This window comes from Stegodyphus dumicola, chromosome 12 (genome assembly GCF_044657685.1).
Source record: "Stegodyphus dumicola isolate Sdum_Otavi_A_Nest chromosome 12, ASM4465768v1".
NCBI classification, from domain to species: Eukaryota; Metazoa; Arthropoda; class Arachnida; order Araneae; family Eresidae; genus Stegodyphus; species Stegodyphus dumicola.
This window is the reverse complement of record NC_140779.1, coordinates 110,130,654-110,155,451: the sequence shown is the minus strand read 5'-3', so window position 1 is coordinate 110,155,451 and position 24,798 is coordinate 110,130,654. Positions and strand designations below refer to the sequence as shown.

At 34.3% G+C, this 24,798-nt stretch overlaps 1 protein-coding gene across 5 annotated transcripts in view; it reads left to right on the top strand.

The window, feature by feature from the left end:
- Positions 1-5,474: 5,474 nt before the first annotated feature.
- The window catches only part of LOC118189330 (transcription factor CP2-like), an 86,083-nt gene continuing 66,759 nt past the window's right edge, over positions 5,475-24,798 (top strand). The window contains exons 1-4 of one of the 5 annotated variants that reach the window (XM_085806793.1): positions 5,475-5,881; positions 11,003-11,140; positions 15,392-15,448; positions 23,507-23,689. In XM_085806793.1, coding sequence (XP_085662919.1) covers positions 11,037-11,140; positions 15,392-15,448; positions 23,507-23,689 — 344 coding nt within the window. In that variant the 5' untranslated portion in view covers positions 5,475-5,881; positions 11,003-11,036. The remainder of the gene's footprint in view (positions 5,882-11,002; positions 11,141-15,391; positions 15,449-23,506; positions 23,690-24,798) is intronic. The other 4 variants (XM_085806794.1, XM_085806795.1, XM_085806796.1 and 1 more) reach the window with 4 other exon arrangements.

Genomic DNA, 24,798 nt, shown 5'->3' with positions numbered 1-24,798 from the left:
GCATCACTGTGGCAAATGGAAAGTCATTATCAACAAAAGGCACTATCAAGATAATGACCATTGTAAATGGGATGAATCAAATCAAAAATCTTGAAAATGTCTGGTATGTTCCAGAAATAAGTAAAAATCTATTTTCTGTGTTAGCATCTCAAGATAGAAATCAAAACATTGTGTTTGAATCAACATTAAGGACTGCTATTTAAACATAGATGGGGAAATAGTTCTGCATGGAACAAGAAATGCTGATGGGGGTCTTTTCAAAGCCGTGATGAAGACCTTAGTTCCTGAAGCTCACATTGACATCAACATGACTGAGAATAATGAATCAACTCTCCAACTTTATCATGAACGATGGGGTCACCAAGATAAAAAGCATGTAAAGGCCATTGTAGAGAAAGAGTTGAATATTAAGATTAAGTCTGATATGAAATTATGTGAAGCTTGTGTATACGGAAAATCCCACCGTTTAAAGTTTGGAACCAGGAAAACGGTTACAGAAGCTGGAGAATTGTTCTTGACAGATATTTGTGGGCCATTTGATCAGTCATTTAGGAAATACCGTTACTTTGCAATCTTCAAAGATGCCTACACCAAATTTCGATACTGTTTTTTCTTAAAGCACAAATCAGAAGTAAAAGATGTGCTTGAAAATTTCATAGCTCACGCTAAGAACTTAGGGCATACGGTTAAAGAAATGCTCAGTGACAATGGTGGAGAATTTGACAACCAAGCCGTTCGCAAGATCTTGAACAAGCATGGAATCTCCCAAAGGCTCACAGCTCCATATACACCAGAACAAAATGCTGAACAAGTGCTGAACGAGAGAACAGAACAGTCCTAGAAATGGCCAGAACTCTCAAATACTCGAATGAGGAAGTGGACTTTCCAGCTTTCCTATGGGCAGAGTTCGTCAGTACTTCAATTTATATATTGAATAGGACAGGCAAGTCTTCAGTTCCTAATTCAAGCTCTTATGAATTATGGATGGGAAAGAAACCCAGAATAAAACACATGCGCATCATTGGATCGACTTGCTATACTCATATCCCAGTTCAGAAGAGGAGAAAGATGGACAAAAGGGCAACTAAAGGCTATCTCCTTGGGTATGATGGAGATGAAAGGTACCGCATTTACATCAAAGAAACCAGTACAGTAATCTGTTCCCGAGATGCCACATTTGAAGAGAAACTTTCCATGACTGGAAACATTATAACATTGCACCCACAACACGTTTCTGGAAGAAATTCAACTCAAGATGATGAAGTTGAAAATAAAGTAATAGACGAAGGCCCTCAACAGGAAAAGAAGGAGGTGGAGGATATACCGGAAAAGGAGACTCGACCCAGAAGACAAATTTCAGCGCGTAAGTGAACAAAGGATTATATCATATTATATCATGGAAAATTCAGCGATTTATGAAGAAAATCCTCCAGAAATAAATGGAATTACAAGTGGAATGCAATGCAGCTGACAATCCGAGAAACAGAAATATGAAGGCTCAACACCCAAGAAAGCTTTCCAGAATGATCCTGAAACTTTAGAAGAGGCATTAACTAGTCCAGACGCAGAAAAATGGAAGTCAGCCAAAGAAGAAGAGTTGGAAAATTTAAAACGAAATGAAACTTGGGACATAGTGCCTAGGCCAGAGGGAAGGAAAGTTGTGAAATGTAAGTGGGTCTTCAAGAGAAAACTTAACAAAGATGGACAAGTGGAAAGATATAAAGCTCGTTTAGTTGCTCGTGGCTACACCCAAGTCGAAGGAATTGACTACAAAGAGACGTTTTCTCCTGTAATAAAAACAAAATCACTTAGAACTTTATTAGCATTCTCAATTGAGCAAGACTGGCAGGTTCATCAACTTGATATTACTGCAGCCTATTTAAATGGAAGACTGAGTGAGAAAATTTTCATGGAACAGCCACCCGTGAGTCTGCATGAGAAAACACACAGAGAAGTTTGCTTGCTAAAGAGAAGCCTTTATGGACTTCATCAGTCTGGGAGAGAATGCAATATGTGCCTCGATAAATTTCTGAAATCAACGAGCCTAACAAGATCCAGAGCAGATCCTTGTGTTTACTTCAATAAAGAAAAGGAGTTAATTGTAGGTGTGTATGTGGATGATCTTCTTGTAATGTCCAGCAAAGAATTCATCATTCAGGAATTTAAGGATAATATTGCAGCTACATTTAAAATCAAGGACTTGGGAGAAATACATCACCTTCTTTCAATTAGGATAAGCAGAAGGGAAGATAGCTGTGTGACTCTTGACCGAAGTGTCTATGCTAGTGAACTCTTGGAAACAACCAATATGCAAGATGCTAAAGGAGCATCAACACCATTAGATCCAGGTATGAAATATACAACAGCCACTAAGGATAACATGTTGAATGCTGAAGGAGCATTAAAATATAGGAAGGCTGTTGGAGGGCTCTTGTACCTAGCAGGAGGAACAATGCCAGATTTAGCTTTTGCTACTACTTACATGAGCCAATTCAATAATTGCCCAAGCAAGGAACATTGGGCTGGTGTACAACATATCCTTCGTTACCTAAAACAGACCAAGGAATTAAAGCTGATTTTCCAAAAGACAGGAAAGAATTTGGAAGTGTTTTGTGATTCTGATTGGGCTGGTGATAAGATTGACAGATGATCATTTAGTGGCTGTGTGGTGCTACTAGCAGGTGTAGCTGACTCATGGAGCAGTAAGAAACAACAGACGACTGCATTGTCAACAGTTGAAGCTGAATACCTCTCAATGTGCCACGCAGCCAAGGAAGTACTGTGGTTCCAAAATTTTTTTCAAGAAATTGTGGGAGAACATTTTTTAAACTTTCCACAAAGCATATTTGTTGATAATCAGGGTGCCATTTCTTTAGCCAAAAGCCATGTCACTTCAGAGCGTAACAAACATATTGAACTCAGGCATTTTTTCTTGAGAGAAAAGGTTGAAAAGAAGTTGTTAAACTTTACGTATGTGCCTCCCAGTTCAAATGCAGCAGACATGTTCACAAAGAGTGTGCAAAAGAAAGCCTTGTTCAATCAAAGGTTCTGTGTAGGACTGAGGGAAATTTAATCAAGGGGGAGTGTTGCAAATAACTTTTATTTGTGATTATATTTCCAATTTGTATTTTACAACATGTGTGGCAACACGCTTTTTAAATTTTTCTCTTGGCAACGTTTTTTTTTAGTTGTTGTCACTGTTTTACTTTACCATGTAGAATTTACTGTACTTGCGCCATTTTGTGTTTCAATATATGTTAATTTAGATGAATCTCTGCTTATTTATTTGTCTCCATTCCTAACGTTAGACTTCATCATCATCAACTGTATTACTGACGGTTTCAATTGTAATTTCCCTACCGGAGCCATTTTCTTTGATATTGCGAAAGTATTTGATAGGGTATGACATCGAGGACTTATATACAAACTTATCAAGTTAAACTTCCCCGATCATTGTATTAGACTTATTGCTTCCTATCTCCAAGAAAGAATCTGTGCAGAGAAAACTGGCAGTTCTGTTTCTTGCCTGAAAACATAATCGCTGGAGTGCCCCAAGGATCTATTCTTTCTCCTCATATTTATATAACATTTACATTTACGATATTCCTAAGGACCCACAAATTACCAATGCTCTTTTCGCTGATGATACTGCGATTATGACCCAAGCTTCTACTGTTACTGTTGTCCAGCTCTTTCTTCTCATTCAACATTACCTGAATCATCTAGAAAAATTGGCTCACTCTTTGGAGGATTGCAGTTAATACTGAAAAATCAAAAGCAATATTTTTTCGCAAAGTCCAAACAAATTTCACTTCATCTAGACCTATTCTGTTTGATGAAAAAATTGACTGGGTTGACGAAGTTAAATATCTAGGAGTCGTTCTTGACAAAAAATTAACTTTTCAGAAACATCTCAGGAAAACTGTGAAAAAAATTAATATCACGCTTGCAACTATGCCCCACTTCTTGGCAAAAGAAGTCATATGCCCACTTCTAATAAACTCCTGTTATATAAATCTATACTTCGACCAGCATTACTCTATGCTAGTTCTTTCTGGGGCCACACTGCCAAAACTCACCTTTAACACATCCAAGTTCTTCAAAACAAAGCACTCAGAGAGATTATCAACGCGCCATGGCTCAACGCGCCATTCCAAATTCGTGTATCCATCGTGATCCACCGTGAAGTAGATACAGTTCAAGATTATATTCAGAAACTTGCCAGAAACTTCTATTCAGTTCTCACTTATCCTAACAACTGCATCAACTCTCTTAGATGTTCTAATCAATGAACATCATTTCCCAGAGAAAAGCACAAATATCTATCGGACATTCTCCATCCTTAACATTTTTCACTCATACTAGATTCTTCAGTTCATTGATTTGGACCTTCGACCAGAAACTCACCTTTTTCGTCGACTGATGGCGACCACCTGACTTTTACTTTTGTCTTTTTGTTTTACCCACGTTCTTCACGTGATACAGAGTAAAAGGAGGCACTGCTTTCTGAAACTCAAATTCTTCTTAGTAGTTCTTAGTAGTAGTAGTAGGACTTTTGTCATTCCTCAGCATTTTAGATACATCTTTCCTACTTTGCAGTTAAATTCGAAAGTAACTATTTGCTACTCGATGGCGGTAAGTCACCACAGACCAGGTACTCCGATATTTGGACTACTTAAAGAAGCACAAGGCTCTGCACAAGTGGTATTTTTTGTTTCCTATATTTAGGTAAATCTTTTGGAAAGTTTGCAGAAGCACTGCAGTGGGAAATCACTAGCATTGGACCAGGGTGATCACTTTTAATACTTTCTGGCAAGACAAATTTATTCGCTGTCATAAATTCATTGCACTTCTCGAAGAATAAGCCTTTGACGTGGGTGTGGAGGCTTTTCTCTCCTTAAAAGTCTCAAAGGGTTTGTTTCCCAGGGAAAGAGAAGCACGCTTTCATAAATGAGAATCGATTTTTTAAGTATATTTATTATTAAAATTATATATATCTTCTGAAATTGCGGTTCATTTACATAAAAGAAATGCGCCTTTTAATTAGGGCTTCGGTGCTCAACAACTGGGAAATACCAGAGAGGAGCTCCGGTGGGCTCTGGGCGAGGCAAAGAATTCTTTGGGCGAGGGGCGTTGACTCTGATGCAGTTTAAGCTATGTATAAGAGTAGTAGTAATCAGATTGACAAGTAAATAAGCATATTTCTGCCTTTTATTAAGAACGCGATAAAACTTACTTTTTTTCATCAAAATGATGGGAAGGTGAATGTTTTTGTTTAGCCAATGTTGAACTTCAAATGATAAAATTCTGTCAAAGTTCTGACTAGCCGTTGTATATTAATAAAATACCAAGAAATTTTTTCCAAGGATAATTTGAGACTCTGAAACTTTTATTTTTAATTATAATTTTCAATAGCGAAAAGTAAAAAATTTTTGTTTATTTCTGAATTCCGTAAACTAACCAAGGTCAAGGTTATTAATGAGAAAGTAAGCAGTGTATGTCAACAGTGAGGAATGCGCTATAGCTAAATTGTGTTATTATAAATACGAATTTTTGTTTTATTTTTCAGACTTAAAGTTTTATAAAAATCATTATTATTAACCTTATTATTCACTACCTGTACATCTTTTCAATGCAAACAACTTTGTAAATACTTTGATTCTCCGTGATACTCCTAATCAGAGTTTGATCACTCTCGATATCCAATCAAAATATATTTGCGCTAAAATGAGTTTTCTTGTGCATTTAGTGTTCGGAAAGTGCAAGGGAAATTTTTCTGATTTCTGTAAAAATTAAATTATAACAATGGATTGAGAGTAACGAATGAAACCATTTTTATGCAGATTCCTTCAATAAAATTTCTCTGGCATAGGAGGAAGTTGTAAGTGTTATATAGTATTTTGCTCTTTTCATTCTGTTCTTTTCGAAGATTGGTACTAATATAGAAAAAAGTGATTAATATTCTAATATGCCATTACATTTTTCTCTCAACACACATACATAAATCTGAAATATATTACTGAATATTTCGGGCAAGCATTTGAATATCCAAAATTTAGACATCACTTTTGCGCAGGAACATGCGCGTAAATTGATACTGTGCCTTAGAGTTTACCTTTAGGTAATTATGAAAATGTATTTAAGCATTTTGCAAAAGAACATTCAGTAAAAATATCATGCAATAAAATTATATTTTAATAATTATTTTATAAATTCAAGAGCTAATTTAGAAACATTTTCAGCATTTAGGGAATTATTAAAATTCCGAATTTATAAATTCACTTTAAAAGTTAGATGACATTCATAAAAGTTTATAGTAATGCCTTTCAAAAAGCTCATGATGTACACACACACACACACATATATATAAAGGGCCTTTTTTAAATTTCAGTGTAAATAATCATAGTCTTTTTGCCAGTCTGACAAGTTTGGATATACCTTAAAAAATGTTAAGTAATTAACAGGTTATTCAGTTCTGTGTTAGGCATATGGTAGCTTTATGTATCGACTATTTTTCAGTAATGTCTGATGCAGTATCACTATACTGTGTTCATATGTCTAAAATGATTTAACTAAAGAACATTTGGTAAAAGTATATTTACGGGTATTCCTATGGCAATTTTTGGCAGTACATGGATACTAAGTTTGTGCAGTTCTTTGACTTGTTATTTAGGCTTTGTGTAGTGGCGATTTTAGCACAAAAAATCACCGCTACACAAAGACAAAATAAAAAATCAAAGAATTGCACAAACTCGGTATTCATGTACACATTGACCAATTTTCACTTAAAAAAAAAAGTGACAGAGTTGTACAAATTTGGCATTGCACACTCCCTTAGCTTTATCCATGTATATGTTGACCTATTTTCACTTAAAAAAACACCAGAGAATTGCACAAACTTGGCATTGTGCACTCCTTTAACCACCCAATTTTAACTATGCAAATATCTTGATGTGTACACTTAAAAAGTCAAAGGAGCACACAATTTTAGGTAAAAAAGTATATTTATGGAACATTTAACTACTCAGGTTACCATAAATGAGACAACAACTTTGCGATAATACAAGGGGTACCCTTCAGTCTACTCTAACCAGAACATTTATTATGTTCGTAGAATTTGTCATGTTACAAATGTAGACAATTTTAATTTGTCTACATAATCTGTTTTTAATAATCTTTTCTTTACTGTTAAAACTTCCAAAGCCAGATATGTCAGTATATGTAATTTCATTAGTCATTCCAACAAACCATATTAACAGTCAAGTTATCAAAGTTTTTTTTTTTCTTCATTTTTTTTTCTTTTTTTATATAATGCAGAAATAATTATACTTTTGTTAATAAACTTGAGAGAAAGATGAAAATGTGTTACAAATGTCACTGCAATTATTAATTTTTGAGAGACATATTTTAGAAATCATGTTACATTGTTCTTTAAAAAGTATCTTTTGATACTTGATATTTTAAAATTTCTTAGCTATAGGATATGCCTAAAACCTTCACCTTCTCTGTGTGTAGAAGAAGTTTCTCAAATTTTCATGTTATAAATTAATTGGAGCAGCTGAGCGGTAAAGTCGCTGAACACTGGTAGTTCGGTCCGAGGTTCGAATCCCGCGAACGGGCTGGCTGCATGGGTGTTTTCGTGGTTTTCCCCATGTGTAACGTGTATACGAGCCAGTTTCCCTTAGAAAGCCCTCCACGAAGGCATCTCTTCCCTTAGGCAGATAGCCCTAGTGTGCTTTGCCATAATTAAATACACCACACCGCCATAAATTAATTGAAAATATTCATCTTCTGTGTGCATAGAAGAAATTTCTCACAATTTCAAATAAATTAATTGGATTACTTCCCAAATTTGATCTCTTATGTAATTTGTATATATAAAAGATTATCAAATGTAATTTCTTGTTTCTAATTCATATAAAAAATTGAGTGTGTCTAAATTGGATAAAAAAATTTCTATTATGACCTATTTAGGGGGTCAGGTTGCATAAATGCAGTTTGATGAAAGCCAAGCAGGGTCTATTGATCATCTATGCCCAGCCTAAGGTCTCAGATTTTGGAAGAACCCCCCAGTGTCCTCATAATACTGGTTTTGCCTTTTGAAAACTATGTAAATAGATGCCATAGGTCCTCATAATCCTGGTTTTGCATTTTAAAAACTATGTAAATAGATATTGGAGAAAAACGTTGTGCCCAGGTTGCCCTTAAAAACATTGTGCCCAAGGTTGCAAACTGACTTAACTAAGACAGCGTATGTCAGATTATTACTGTATAATTATTCCATAGAAAAAGCTTCACATTTTGCATAATTGTGCAAGGAATTTTTGCTTTCAGCAGATATATTCTTTATGCATTTTAGGTGCTAGAATTTTAACTTTATTTGCCTTTCACTTGATAACATTCAAATTTCTACTTTTTACCTCCATACAAAATGACATAAGACCCAGTCAGTGGCGGATTAGCCAAAGAAATCGGCCTTAAGGCCCCCATATGGAATGTCATTATACATATAAGTTATCATTGTCATCATCATCATTATCATAAAAAACAATTTTATAAAATAAAAATATACCTTTGCAGAAAAGCAACACTTTATTTCATATACATTATATATAGTATATAACAATAAATAACAGCATCTAAATAATTATTTACACAAAACAATGGTTAATTCATAATTAGCCATTTAAATATTTTTTAATTCCAGGTGCCTGGGCAAATATTTCCTCCATTATATATTTCCTCCTTATAATTTTTGCTTTAACCAAAATATCCTTCTCTATGTTCATCAATAGCAGTGACTCCAAATTAGCTTGCTTCATAGTTCTCCTTAATCTACTTTTTACAATTTTTAATTTTGAAAAAGCTCTTTCGCATTCAACTTGCATTATAGATAGGGTGAGTACAAATTTATAAGCAAAAAAGACATTGACATAAGCATTACTATATAAATTATATTTCAAGAGTAATTTATATACAGACAAGAAGCAATTTTTTCAAAAATTGTATTATAGCTTTGGGTGAATGCTCATTAATAGATAGAGCACTCTTTCCTTCTGACTCGGTACCAGATTTAAAATAATGATTTTCAATTTAATTTTTTAGTATTTCCCATGTAATTACTAGGTCCTGATATTCATCCTTAAGATTATCAATTATTACACCTGCATAGTGCCATAATAATATAGATAAATAGTCGAAAGAGTTTGGCGACGATGGCTTCGACAAGTTTTTGGGATCGAGAAGTGATATGTCTTTATACAACTTCCTTGCCTTTTAAACCTACTTTACATCAATGAAATGATGTTATCCATTATAACATTAGAGACAGTAACTTTGAATTGTTTGATAGGGCAACTGAAATTATAACTGGACAATTCTTCGTCGTCCATTTGTTTCACTTTTTGGCATCTTCTAGCAGAGTAGTTCTTCTTCTATAATTGTATCACAACCCAGCCTTTCTAGTTTATAATTGCAATCTGTTGCAAATGATTTTGATGCGTTAAATATTAAATCAAAGTTTCTAGAAATGGTTTTTAAAGAGCTTGTAGCCTCCTTAAAAATATTCTATGCTACAATGTAATCTAATCCTTTAGTCTGCAAACTGGCTTAGTATATTGAAATATTTTAAATGTATGTGAGCAGACAAAATTATTCTAAAAGTTGATATTTTATTCAAAATAGATTTTGCCATTTTTCGTATCTGTTCATTCTGTATATCATTGGAAGATATATTTTTGAGTGAATGTATTAACTGTACGCACATTCCCTCATGCGGAGGGTTGTCTCGCTGAATCATCTGTGTTGATTCGATCTTTCCAGTTCCTTGATCAGCCGAAATCGCTCCAGCCTACCAGGCATCTGCCTAGTTGCCCGCCGCCCCTATTTGCGATTGGACCCAGTGCATTTAAAAACAGTTTGCAAATAACACATCAAGCATACATAAATTTTGATGAATCATGGAATATTCTTTTAACAGCAACAACAACAACAAAAAAAAAAAAAAAAAAAAGCAAATAAAACCTGAAAGGATTCAGATTTTAAATTGCGCCCAAAGGGGCTTTTTTTTAATGTTTTGTGTTTTACCTTTATTAAACAACATGTTCTTTGCACATAAACCATGAAATTCAGTTCAACAGCAATATCGCAAAATAATTTAAAAATGGGCATATCTTTAGAATTTTCAATACACAGTCTCTCGCGCTGGAGATAAAAATGTTTTTTTGGAAATGTTCAATTCTAAATTATGAATTTGAATTTGACAAATTTGAAGTTTCAAAAGTTTCAATTCTAAATTGGAGAACATAACAAAGTAATAGAAATCTACAAAACCCTTTTTACAAAGTGCAAAAATGAAGCTAATTGTATGTTAAATAGAGAGACTGTGCTGTTATGACTAATCTAAGTTGTCTGGCCTCATCATCAGAATAAGCTCACAAAATTTATCGTGGCAAGGAGTACAAGATTACATCTGCCACTGGCAAGAGCCTTGGGCACCATGTAGGAGCAGTACGATTTTGCCCAGTTCCACCCCAATTTTGGTAGAGGCACACCCTGGGGGATGGATCCGAAGGGTCTTTCTCATATTTTCCCCTACTACCAAACTACATAAGAAGACTGTTGGCTCACCATATATTTAGAATTTTCCCATGTTACAGACATACATTTACAAACAGCCTTCTCCAGGATATGAACCGAAGCCTTTTGGTATGGCAGTCAGAATCACTAGCCACTATCCCATTTGGGCAGCAATAAAAAGATATCAGTTCCTTTGAGAATTCCATAGAAATGACTGGCACAACTTTGACAAAATTTTGCCAAATTTTATGATTCGACAGTACCAAGTTTCACAGTTTCCAGGATAATATACAAGTACCTTATTTTTATGTATAAATTATGACACATAATTAATTAAAAAATAGATTTAATGAAAAATTTTCCCTTCTACTATTATAAAACTAAATCTTATTAATTTAACATAATTCCTGCTTTATATTTGTAGGTAACAAATATTTCTGTATTGCCATCATACAAGTATGGAACCTTTGTGGAATATAGAAGATCTTGATCTTTTAGCTTCTGATTTGGATACTAGTTTATCTGGCTTAGGTGGCTCAACTGCCACTGCATTTGATATGAGGTAATTCACGTTAGTTTCTCTATTATCACTTACTTTACACTAGAATGTTTAATTTATTAGTCAAAATAGCATCAGGCCACTAACAGTTGAAATACACTCATGTCCATAAATTAAGGATAATTCGGAGTCACGCGGAAATCGAACTCTAAAATAAATATATCACCTGTAAAATCACTACACATATCTTCAAGAATCATATGCAGATTTCAAGAAGTAACCAGATGACACCGATGGTATGCCACAATGATGAGAGTGTAAGGGAGTGATACATAAGGAATACAGGCAAAGAAGTAAAATTGTTCGCAGGTCATAACTATTCGGTTATTATCACATTTCAGTGCAATAACCAAATAGTTATGACCCAAAGGACGCATTTGGATGATTTTTTACGTGGTAGAATTATCGGTCGTCTGGAATGTGGGCGTACCCAACTGGAAGTATCAGACGAACTTGGAATTGCTCAGAGTGTCATCTTCAGGCTTTGACAACAATTCCAAGATGAAAGTAATGTGAGTAGATGTTACAGCACAGGTTGCCCTAGAGTTGCAACGCCGAATGAGGACCGATATTTGGCAGTTACTGCCAAAAGAAACAGGTGGAGCACAGCCTCAGACCTGTCTCGTCAGGTCTCTTCAGCCACTGGTACGACAATTTCAAGGCAGACCGTGTACAGACGCTTAGGGCAGATTGGTCTATATGCTCGTAGACCTGTCAGATGCGTTCCACTTACTGCAACTCACTGTCGCCTGCAGTTAGCCTGGAGTAGAGAGCATGCATTGTGGACACCTCAACAGTGGGCTTGTGTGATGTTTTCCGACGACTCCAGGTTTAGCTTGCAGTCTGATTCTCGCTGGGCTTTCATATGGATAACTCCAGGTACCCGTTGCCACCAAGAAAACATCATTGAACGACACCATTACGATGGAGCAGGAGTGCTTGTTTGGGGTGGAATTATTCTGGGTTCCAGAGCTGACCTACATGTTCAAATTGGAACCATGACAAGCCATATCTATCGGGACGTCATTCTGGAACAACATGTACGTTTTTTTCGGGGCGCCATGGGCTAACAATTTGTGTTTATGGATGATAACGCCTGTCCTCACCGTTCAAACATCGTAAGCGAATGCCTTTAATCAGAGGATATCACCTGTATGGACTGGCCAGCATTCTCACCGGACCTGAATCCAGTAGAGCACGTGTGGGACATGCTTGGCCGACGAGTTACAGCCTGTCAACCTCCTCCTACATGTCTACTGGAACTTCGGAGAGCATTGCTTTTTGAGTGGTGTAATATCCCCCAAGATCAGATTGATAATTTGATACTCAGCATGCCTAGGCGTTGTATGGACTGTATTGTATCGTCTGGGAGACATACAATGTATTAACAATCATACCAACCATGTAATATTGGTTTTTTGTAAATATGTTTTTTTCTTTTCTTTTCTTTTCTTTTTTTTTTTTTTTTTTTGTAATTTTCTCCGGGGAGGAAAAATCGCTAATTTTTTTTAATAATATCAAACATATAGCATCTTTTTTTGCTCTTTACCTTTTGTTTAATAAATAAGCTTTACAAATAAATCACATTTGTTTTGCTTCTAACTTTTCCTTTGCCTGATTTTGCATTATCCTTAATTTATGGACATGAGTGTAGTTTTAAAACACTGATGACTTGGGAATGTGTGATTAAAATTATTATTTTGTAACAGTCTGGGAAATATTTAATTTTTTGCTATCATCTTTTATTAGTATAAATAGTTTAAAAAATTTCATGGCCCTATGATTAATACAAGTTTTCCTGCATTGTGGGAATGATTAATACAAGTAGCTGATTCTAGTGAGTTGTGATATGGGGAAGGAAGGTATATTAATTTATATGGGAAAGAGGTTTAAATGTTTCGAGGCTGTAGAAAACTATCAAGGATGCAGCAAAACATGTAAAATATAAAAGAATAAAAACAAAAATACTATGATAAATACACAATATAAATAATGCAAATGCATTATAGTTTCATTTTCTAAAATTAAGAAAACCACAAGAACAATGGAAAATTTTAAGCTGGTGACAGCAATGGTGATTTTTTTAAGCTGAGCCATCACAGCTTTAACAGAGTACAGCCCATTCGCTGGGATTTCAAGTGGGTTAAACTACCAGTGTTCAATGATATTTATCACTCAGCTGATAATGGGGATTAAAGAATAAAAATAATTCATAGCATATTAACCATTAATATGTAACCCTTAATGCTGAATGCTTTGTAGAGATTAAACATGGGAAATAGTTATCATCAAACATATTTTTATGGAAATATCGTTAAACTTTTACACATTCGAATATAATTATTCAAAACTATAATTTTTAAGAAGAGATTTTTGGTACATCCTTGTCAGAGCTACACTACATAAGCCTTTGGTGATATTTAAAATTTGGGCATTACAGATTGGATGATAAGTTTGCCACTGTCGGTAAGTATGTGTGGTGGCTACTTGAATACGGAAGTATCTCAATAAATCAAAATGGAAAATAAGAGATTTTCAGTCTGTTTCTTTCCAAAATGAAGGCATTAGCACAAAGCATATGTCTGTAAATGAGATAGCACATATCTTGATAGTTAGATGGTAAAACTTGTGTGGGTACTTCTTTGTAAAGCATTTGATTTGCATCAAATCCCAGCTGCATGGGACTGTATGCATGGAAATTTTCATGGTTTTTCCTGTGTGTAATGTGAATATGAACCAATTTATGTTTAACATGTTCTCCACAAAAGCATCTTTTATCTTAGGCTTCATATATTGAACAAATTCATGGTCACTTTAACAATGAATACAAAAAATCTATTCTTTAAAAATCATTCAGTTTTGAATAATTACTCAAATTGTGTTGGGATGAGTAAAATATTTTGCAATACTTGCATGACAACTTAAGAAACTTAAACCGTCTATTATTCAAGCAGCCATTTCAGAAGCCTTTGACAATTCTTGCAACTTGCTCAATACAGGTTTGGTATTTAAGTTTGCCTTTTTTGGCGACTAAGTGCAGTAGGTACTTTAAAAAGGAGATTGTGATTTTTTTATGAGCAGGAAAAGAAATCAACATACTATATTTCCCCCCCCCCCTTGCCTCTCTTCTTGTTTGATTTCTTCCCACTCAATCCTCATAAAATAAGAACAATTACTCAGAAATTTAACTATATAGTATATTAACATAGAGTTTGGGTTTTACATTTATTGTAGTATGTAAAATAATTGCTTCAAGAATTAAGTTCAAAAATTAAATTGCATTTAAAATAAAGCCTCTTGTTTCATAATGCTTAAAACTGCATATGAAAGTGAGTGCCACCTATTAAAGATTAAAAGGAAAAATGAAAAAGATGTTCTTATTTATAAAAGAAACCAGAAAATTTAAAAAGTACCATTTTCCCTAAGGCTATTTTGGTATTCCTCCTTTCCTCCTTTGTCTGAGTTATTCAGAAGCAAATTGAAGAAGAATAAATATGAACAGGAACGTATTGAGAACAGTAATAACATCGTAAATGCTTATATTTTGAAATGTTAATTAAAAATATGTTTTTATGGAATCTTTTCCTGAGCAGAGTTGTAGCTAGGGTGTTCAGTGCCATGGGCAAATGAAGATTCATTGCCCCCTTCTGTTTGCCAAGAATGGAAAACATTTAATTCCAGAATTTTACAATATCAGTTTGGCTGCTCTTATATGCTATGCCCAGGAACAGATGCTCCCTTGAACAGCTATGTGGCACTGTTCCTGAGCACCTTTTTAACCCCCTGAGTGACACGACTGCCTTTACTCAGTCATGAGTTTTTTTAATCTCTTGGTGTATATTAGTTTACAATTTTAACTGTTTTGCCTTCTTTCTTTACTGATGTAAATATCATCTTAATTAGTTTAACTTTATGAAAACAAAAACTAAGTTATTAACCAAATTTAGCCATTAAATGCAGTTTCAGTTCAGGTCTTCATGAACAGATCCCAAAACCCGTGCCACTCTGAGAGTTAAATATGCTTGTCAACAGTATTATTTTGGCGACTTCATTTAAGGTTCAAAAGTATAAATATTTCAGTATGTTATTAAAAAAACTATGAAATATATATGCTAGTTTGTAATTATTATTATTATTATTATTATTTTATTTATTTTTATTTTTCTAATCTTTAAAGAAATGAAAAGAGAAAGGGGATGTTACTTAATAAAACAAGTTTATATTTTTTAAATAAGGTAGTATTACTTTTTACAGTGATGCTTTGTCAGCTATACAAGTTATCAAAATGAATAAGGAAGAGGATTTCAACAGGTATAACACAATATTCTTTATTTTATGACTTGATATTTTTTATTCTTTTCAGTTTTTTAAGAATGCTATGTGTTTTTTATCTTATGCTTCTTGACAAATACCTGAATAAAAAAATATTTCTTTGATTTTTTTTAATGAAAAAAAAAATGTAGTGCTTTCAGTTTTAATTTTTTAAAAGACGATAAAAAAACTATGAAGTATTCCTAGTGATTAGAGAGAGAACCTTTTAGAGAACCTTTTCATCATTTTTCATTTCCCCTTTCATGAGTACCTGAAAATTTTTTCATTTTTATTTTTTAAAAGCATTCTTATATGGAAAAACAAGTTTGGCATTCTTTGATTATCCACCCAAGCTTGCCTTTGCTATCAGATTACCAGCAGGTATTTCTAAAGAGACTCAACTTTTTCAAACTCCCAAACTGGTTAAGAAAGCTAAAGCAAAGAAGTATACAAAGGACAAAGCTGAAGCTCTTGCATTTAATGCACTTGCGACTGATGTATCAGACAACGAATTTGGAAATAAGACTGAACTTTACCATGTTGAGACAAATCAGGAAACCGAACAATTTCTGAGGAACATGTTACTGCAACAAGGAGTGGATAATTTTATGGAAAATTTCAGATTGATCGGATTCAATCTACCCAAGATGTCACCGATGGAAACCATGAGAAAACGAATTCATACTGACAACCCCTCAACTGAAAATAATCCAGAAAATCAACAGATGGAGGAAAACCCAGAGAATGAATGGATCAAGCCTAAAAAAGTTGCTAAAATCTCAGAAGAGCCCAAACCTATGGATATTCCACATCAAAACAGATTCTAAACCCTTGCAGAGCAACCAACGGAGAATGAAGAAGGAGTTAACTAGGAAAAAACACCTTCCCGCATTGTTATAGCTCATGATGACGTAGACTGGTTGGAAATTGATGAGATTTTCCAGGAAAACTGTTCCAAGGAGTTTGAATCAACTTTGAAGGCAAAAAACATCTTTATCTATACAAAAAACACTACGGACTATAGAAAAATGTGTAAAATACTTGTGGACAAGAGTATATTGTTCCACTCTTTTCCCTAGAAAGCGAAAAGCCGCTACATGTAATTTTTAAGGGAATCCCAGCCTCAGTGAAGGAAGAAATCATACTCAACGAACTTGTGATACGTAAGTTTTAAATAATAAAAGTCAAGCAATTTACTCGTAGACGTCAAGAAACTGTTGAGAAACTACCCATTTACCTATTAGAATTAAAGAAAAATGTAGAAGGTCATGCTATCCATCAGGTAAGCAGAATGTTCGGCTTCAATGTTAGCATCGAGAAGTTCTCGCCTAGACGATGCCCAATACAGTGCTTCCGATGTCAGGAATTTGGGCACTCACAAGTCTGCTGCAATAAACCTCAAAGATGTGCACTTACAGCACCGAATCAACCAGTGTACCCTCAAAAAGGAAGAAAAGCCAAAGTGTATTTTTTGTGGATCCAACCACGTCAGCAGCTACCGTGGGTGTAGCGCCTACAAAAAATATTTGAGCAAAAGACACAGCCCGCAGAGCAGAAAAAACAGACTCCCATGGAGAAAGTTCCTGAACTCAATACTGAAAATTTCCTGGTATTTCAACCAAAGAGATGAATGCAGTTCAACAATCCCTTCCAGGAATTTCCTACAGTGATAAAATCAGAAGAAAAATTAAACCACCACCTGAAGATTTTAATGAAGACCTCACCTGGATGCAAAATGGAAAAATCATGAACTTTTTAAAAACTGTGATTTCTTGATTTCTTAACTCTTGATTTTAATGCCAAAATGCCTGTCCTGCTTTATACCTGGATTTATGCAATTTTAATATATTGCCTTAATTTCTTGGATATATTTCAAGATGCAAACACACACACACTCACATATATACACTTAAATAATTATAAAGAATATTCTAGGCATCACAAAAAATATTCATAGATCAAGAGTTAAGGTTATTGTTCCAGCAATCTGCAAATTTAATCTGTACAGTGACTGCTAATTTTGAGGAGTGGAATGGTTTGAAGTTGCATTTGGCAACTAGTTATTAATGATAACTAATTTGGAAGAAATCGGACTCATTGATTGATTGAAGTGAGATCTGGCAGAGGATTCATATTAATCAATTTATCATTTTGTTCATAAACTTCATGGAAAGTGTCTGTAAGGCAGTGTTATTTGAAATGTGAAACAATTATAATCTAGTAACTATAAAAGCAACATCTGTTGAAAAATGAATGTTAGCTTCAGCAATTCTGCCATTTTTGGAAGTAATGGGAGAATGCATCTTTCAGCACTTATCATTGACTAACTAGTTGTGTTGGATAACTTGCATTGTCAGAAATCAATGACCTATGGACCCATCTTATAAAAAGAACATGTCTCCAAACTGCTTGAAGGAAGATCCTGGCTAGTAAAATGATCATAGCATAGCTGGGATTTATTTTTGGGTTATGAATTCTTAAATTGGCATGCAGTAGGACTTTAGTAGAGCATGCAGTAGGACTTTAGTAGGGCATGCAGTAGTAGACTTTTTCACATTTAAACTATAGTATGAACTACTATACTGTCCAGCAGTTATGTATGATGCTATTTATATACAGTACAAAGTCTGTAATCCGGACATCCTTTATACGGAATGATCTATAACCCGGACCTCAAAGCCTCAAACTTACGCATGCGCGTAATGCGTTTACACATGCTCTTTTAATGCACACGTCTGCTACGCATGCACGTAAAGCGTTTACCCATGCATGCTTCAGATAGTGAAGAAAGTGACAGAGATGAAACGAAAACGAAAAAAATTTAGATTGACAAGTTAGTTGGTATTCTTGACACAGCAATTACAGGACTTGAACAGTGGAACTTTGTCATTGAACAAGAAATTATGTCTGTTTATAGAATTAAAGAGAAAGTATTAGCACAAAAAACGAAGCAACTTACATTGAAAGAAATGTTTAATAAAGTAAACAAATAAATATTAAGCTTTTTTTTTTTGTAAATTTTGATACCCCTTAGATCATAATTGCTCTTTATTTCGTAAGTTACGGTTTCATATTTTTAATTTTATAATTTCTGCATGCCATCTATCCAGATTTAAATTGATGATCTATAATCTGGGAAATCCATTAATCCGGAATCGCCGAAGTCCCAATGAGTCCGGATTACGGACTTTGTACTGTATTTCTTTATAAGGAGTAAATTAATGCTTTCGGCCAGTTTCAAGTATTGCAAGTTTGATTACATTTCATTACTTTTTATGAAATTTTTGGAGAAAAGGATACAATCAACAAATAGAATTGCTAGTATTATTGTGGAACAAACCTTGATTAGCAGAAGTGGTACCTACAATACCTGTGCTTTGTCTTTATAGCATGTGGAATAGGTTTTGAACAGTTGTCTTGAGAATATATATATGCAACAGCTATATTGAGAAAAAATATCTTTTGCTCGAGTAGATTTGGATGCCATAAAATTGTAAATGGTTTTGTTGAAAGGTGAGATTTATTTTTGCCTGAAAATAGTTATGTGTATTATTTATTTGCAGGTTTTAAGGACTATCTAAGCTCATATATTCTTTTCACTAAACCAGCTTCTGTATGACATATACTGATCATTTTGCTTATCACTGAACATTTCAAACAAAATTTGTCTGACATTAGTCAGAATATAGGAAAGTCTGTGCAATAAATGGGAAACCTGAAATCAAGCAGCTTTCCTTTCCATCCGAGGATTAGCCCCCAAAGAACTGATGCTATGCAAACAGGTGAAAGCCTGTGAGCTGTTAATTTCCAAAATAGTAGTTAGATAATCTAAGACTTCAAATTAAATTAAAGTGACCCATATTTATCCATTAATTCTGTTGAATTTATAGAGATTAATGAAATGGAATAAAAGTGTATTTTGATCGATGCTGAGTTGGCCTTATGCAATAATTAAGACATTATGCCCATTCTTTTGATAATGATCATTTTCGGAGAAGAAGAAAAGTTTATTTTACAACCCTCCCAAAAAACAGGTATTGTTTCACATTATTTCCTTAGATGTGAATGGTTTAGATGAGCAGAACTGGGAAGAACATATAACATTCGAGTAAAAAACAGTAGATGTCGGCAAGAACTGATTGGAATCAAGATATCATGCTTCTTCAAGATAATACTTATTCTCATCTCATACCAGTCTGTACAGAAAATTAATCATTTAGAATATGAGAATATGTCATGCTGTTTTTTGTGGCTTTCACATAGAGATCGTTATTTTTCTTCTTTTTGATTTATTTTTAATTTGAAAAGTTCACCATGATATTATGATTTAGTGATTCATCTATTTAATAAATGGTTAAGACTTCAGAGAACTAGAATCTTCTGGTGAAAAAGATATTGTTAAAATTTTATGTAGAAGGGATATATTAAAACTGAAAATTTATCTGAAGAAGTTTGATAATATCTGATACATGAAAAAATACCCATATATATTTTCAGTATGTATCTCTTGAAGTACAATAAGATTATAAAAGCAGTAATAAAAAATCTGTTGGTAGCTTAGGAAAATTGTAAAAGAGGTGAAGTTATTAGGCTATTAGTTAGTTATTTGGAAAGGCAAAGATATACTATATAAAATATATCACACATTTTGCATTGAAGATGATTATTAATAGCTGTCAGCGGAAAGCTGGCTTCACCCATGCTTGATTAGCCAAAAGCTCAAGCAATGTCATATCAACTCTTATAAAACTCTTCCATGTTATTTGAAGCATTTTGAAAGTCATAGCATGTATATATGATCGCCAAAAAGTTACTATGCAGTTTAAATAATAAGGTAATATATACCAAGTGACAACAGATCTTATGTTGGATAAAGGCAGTCATGTTGCTCAAAAAGTTAAAGGGTTTTATACGAGGGTTGGAACTTTAATAGTGGCAACACAACTGAAAAAACACTACGCAAAGAATATCGTGTATACCAAAGAATATCGTGTATACCACACGTAAACTACATACCTACCTTACCTCTCAGCAAAAAGACTCGTCCTGCCTACGTCACGCGCATGCGGAGTGACACGAAGAACGGATCCTTGTATTAGCTCGCGGTCTAAAGTAAGTGTTGTCAGGATGTTTTCAAAACAAGAACAACGATGTTGGATAAAAATTGAATGTGCCAGAGGTCGTACAGCACGACAGTGTCATCAAGGGCTTCAAGAGGCTTGCGAGGAATCTGCATTGCCTTACAAAACCGTAGCGAGATGGGTGAAAGCATTCAATAAAGGATGCCAAAACGTGGCAGACATGCTGCGGCCAGGTTGTCCGAGGATCAGCAATGCAGACGTGCAAGCTGTTGCCGTACTAATGGACAGTGATCGCCGCCAAATGATTCGTCAGCTGGCCGGACAAACAGGATTAGCACATACGACTGTGCTGCACATTCTGAAGGAACGCCTGTCCATGAGAAAAATTGCTTCACGATGGGTTCCACATCAATTGACGGAAATGCAGAAATGGCTACGATACGATGCTGCCCAAACCCACTATGAGCATGAAGGAGATGCTTTTTTACGCCGTATCATTACGCTGGATGAGACTTGGGCTCGATCATACCAGCCAGAACTGAAATGGCAATCAAACGAATGGCATCATCACGGGTCACCACGCCGTTGGAAATTTCGTCAGAACCCCAGCAATGTGAAAGTTATGGTGATTCTCGTGTACGACTGTGATGGTGTCATCCTAACGCATACTGTTCCCCCACAGCAGACCGTCACTGCGCAGTATTACTGCTCATTTTTGGAGCACAATCTCTGACCAACTTTGAAAAAAAACGGTGACACTTTCTGCAAAACGCTCCTCTCATTTTGCATGACAATGCTTGGCCGCATGCAGCGCAAGCTGTGACTGATTTGTTCAAGCGATGGGACTGGGAAGTGCTATACCATCCACGATACTCCCCAGATCTAAGCCCTTGTGACTATGACTTAATTCCTAAGATGAAGGAACCACTTCGTGGCACTCGCTTCCAAACTGTTCCTGAGATTCTTGCGGCAGTAGACCGGTCCATTCAAACTATCAACAAAACAGGCGCTGCTACAGGTATTCTGCGACTTCCACATCATTGGAAACGGGTTGTACACAATGCTGGCGACTATATTGAAGGACTGTAAAACATGGTGACATGAATCACTTTTGTATTCCTTGTAAATAAATAGTTGCCACTATTAAAGTTCCAATCCTCGTACATAGTCATTTAAACTGCTGAAATGAAAGGTAAATTCTTTCCTTGAGGAATTGATGATTTCTTAGCTTATGGTGCAAAAAAAGACAGTAAAGGTCAAACAAAGCTGTTTTTTGAAGAAAAACAGGATAAGAGTAAATAAGAAAATTACTAAATTATGTATAGAAAGCTAAGTTCAGGTTACAAGCTTTTACTATGAAACATCTCATAAAAGAAATGAAAAGTCTTCAGTAGAAAAATAAAAAAAATTGACAAATTTTTAAAATTTGGAAAAGTTTGATGCAGTTTCTCACAGAGAAAGTGATTAGATTATTTTAAAAATTATTTCAAACATTTCTCTGATTGTTTTGAATTTTGTTCTGTAGATTATGCTAAATGCTGGTACTCTGCTTACAGAAACGAGTGCCCAATAAATTTCCTTTTGCTGATGAAATAAAAGCTGGTATATTAAAATCATGCATTTTGTATGTAAATTCAGAGTGTTTTACACTTACTGTAAATAAAATTTTGCTAAAATTTATTAAAGTGTATTGATAGAGACTATTTTCATTAATCCAGTACCTAACTCGCTTATATGTTGCTTGTTTTCTACATTGAAAGAAATTAGCCATTTTGCCTGCAGTAACATAATATTTTGATGAACTGGTAGTAATTCTGCTATCTGATACATTTTTTGAATACATGGATTAAAATTTCTAAGAATTTCTGTCACATTAAGTGTTGTTATGTTCCTCCCCCCCCAAATAATATATTACATTTTTGCCATGTTTGTAAATTTACATGGAAATAATTATCTGTCAGTGCTAAAATGCTAATTTGAAAAGTACTTATTTTCACACACTTAGTAACCAATGTTAGGAACTTCTGTTGGCTATAATTTTGTCGATAAATGTCTGAAATTCTGTTGTACAGCTTCTGTCGTGTTATTTTAATCTCATTCCTTTTCTAGAATTCATGAAATAGCAAAACAGAAGCTATCTGTTATGCTTATAATCATGGAGCCTTCCAGTTTCCAAACATCTTTAAACAGCTTTATTCTCACATAATTAAATTATGCATTAATTAGAAAACATGCTTGGAAATGCAACATTGAAATATGTTTACAGATAGCAAGAATGGGAGTAGGGAATTTTTGGGGGTAATGAGACCTCATTTACAGTAAATAATCATGTGATTTATCTACTGCTGATTTGAGGAGTTAATATCAGTTATATTTTTTCCCCAAAAGTGAAGCAGTTACTTTAAAGCTACTTAATAGTTGATAATTAAAGAAAATCCAAACAAAACATTATGCAGGCCATTACCAATCTTAATTTTGCAGCACGGAAATCCCTGTACCTAAAAAATCACCAAAGTTACCATGATTGCCAAAGACAGGTCCTGGTATTGTTTAATATAAGCAACCCAATTGGTATAGTGGTAGTGACATTGACTGCTATACTGATGGGCCCAGGTTCAAGTCCTGGAGAAGACGTGGATATTTGTAAGCGTATATTATCTATGTGGCAAGGGGCACTCAAAATACACAGCGAGTCAAAAGTCTTCTCAAGAGGTTCATGGTGGGGAAGAGGGGCGAGAGACAGTCAGACTGTCTCTCAAGGTGTTCTCTCTAAAAACTAGGGTGGAACTGCTCAGTTAGTGCAGTTGGACTAACCAGTGTTGAAATTCTGATGTCTCATCCACTTCAACCTGTGCTTATTGTTTAGTATACCTGTATCTTATTTTCTTCTCATTTTTTCTGTTGTGGTATTTAATGAGTTTTCTTTGATATAAATATTAGCTTTGTATGATAAAATTTGACCTTTTGTTTTATCTAGAGATCATTTCTTTTTAACAAGTTCTTTTGATAAATCATTAAATAAAGAAAAGGCTAGATCCGAGCAAAATCTGAGTTCATGGAACTTCTCATTATCCAATGTAACTCCAAAACCAGCGAAAGTTGTTAAAAAACCATGCCGCAAGCATGATGGTGAGCTAAATAAGGGAGAAAATTGTATGAGGTATTGTTTATATTTTTTTATTTAAACAATATGACATTGATACCACACCAGAATCACAAATCTAAATTTTTGCTGTTTTCCCTGGAGCCTTGTAGCCTCAAATTCTGATTTGTATGTAAAATAACTTAGATTGTTATGCACACTTAACTGCAAAATGACTTTTTTCAGAAAGTGAAATTGACAAATCTGATACTTTCATAACTTTTCTTATTGGTGATTTTGGTGTGGAATCTACAACATATGTTTTTCTTTTTTATGCTGCATTTTTAAGTATACAGTATATACTCACATATTTCCCTCTTTTCGTATTAATATTACTGCTTGAAAACCAGGAGCGGAAAAATATGCAGTGTAATACTATTTTTGAAGTAAGTGATCAATACAGTACATTAAAAATTGCATATTTCTAATTATTCTAAGTTTTTAAATTAATTTCTAAATTATAATCTTTTTGCTTACACAGAATACTTTTCTATTTCTGCATACATTTTACTTCATTGTAAACACAAAGTTCCTAAATCATATGCTGAAAAAAAAAAAACTATGTGAGTAAATACAGTATTTATCAATGCTTTCATCATGAAGCCTACTTTGGTTTTTATGATTCATATTCTGAAACTTATTACTAGTAAACTTATTTCATATCTAAAGCAAACTTATTACTTTTTCAGAACATTATAAAGAAATGTAACATTTTCATTGTATTTTAGATGCTCTTGGAAATAGTAAAAGAATATATTATTATGTAGTATTTGTTATTCTTTCATTAGCTGAGTGCCAATTAGTGGTCATGTACCATGCCGCAAGCATGATGGACTTCTGAGCAGTGATATTTTGATTTGGGTTCAGTTTCCATTGATTGACCAGCAGTTTTCATGCTGTTTTCCATGTGTAACATAAATACAAGCAAGTTTCTTTTAAAAAAATTTCCACAAAAGCATTTCTTCCCTTAGGTTGATAGCCTAAGGGTTATGCCTAGGCTATCAACCTTTTATTAAGGCTTAACATTAGTTTGCCTTAAATTAATTTTCTTCAACACTGTAATAATGTTTATTTGCAAATCTGCATATTCACATTTTGTTCTTACTTTATTTTCTTCAGTGACATAA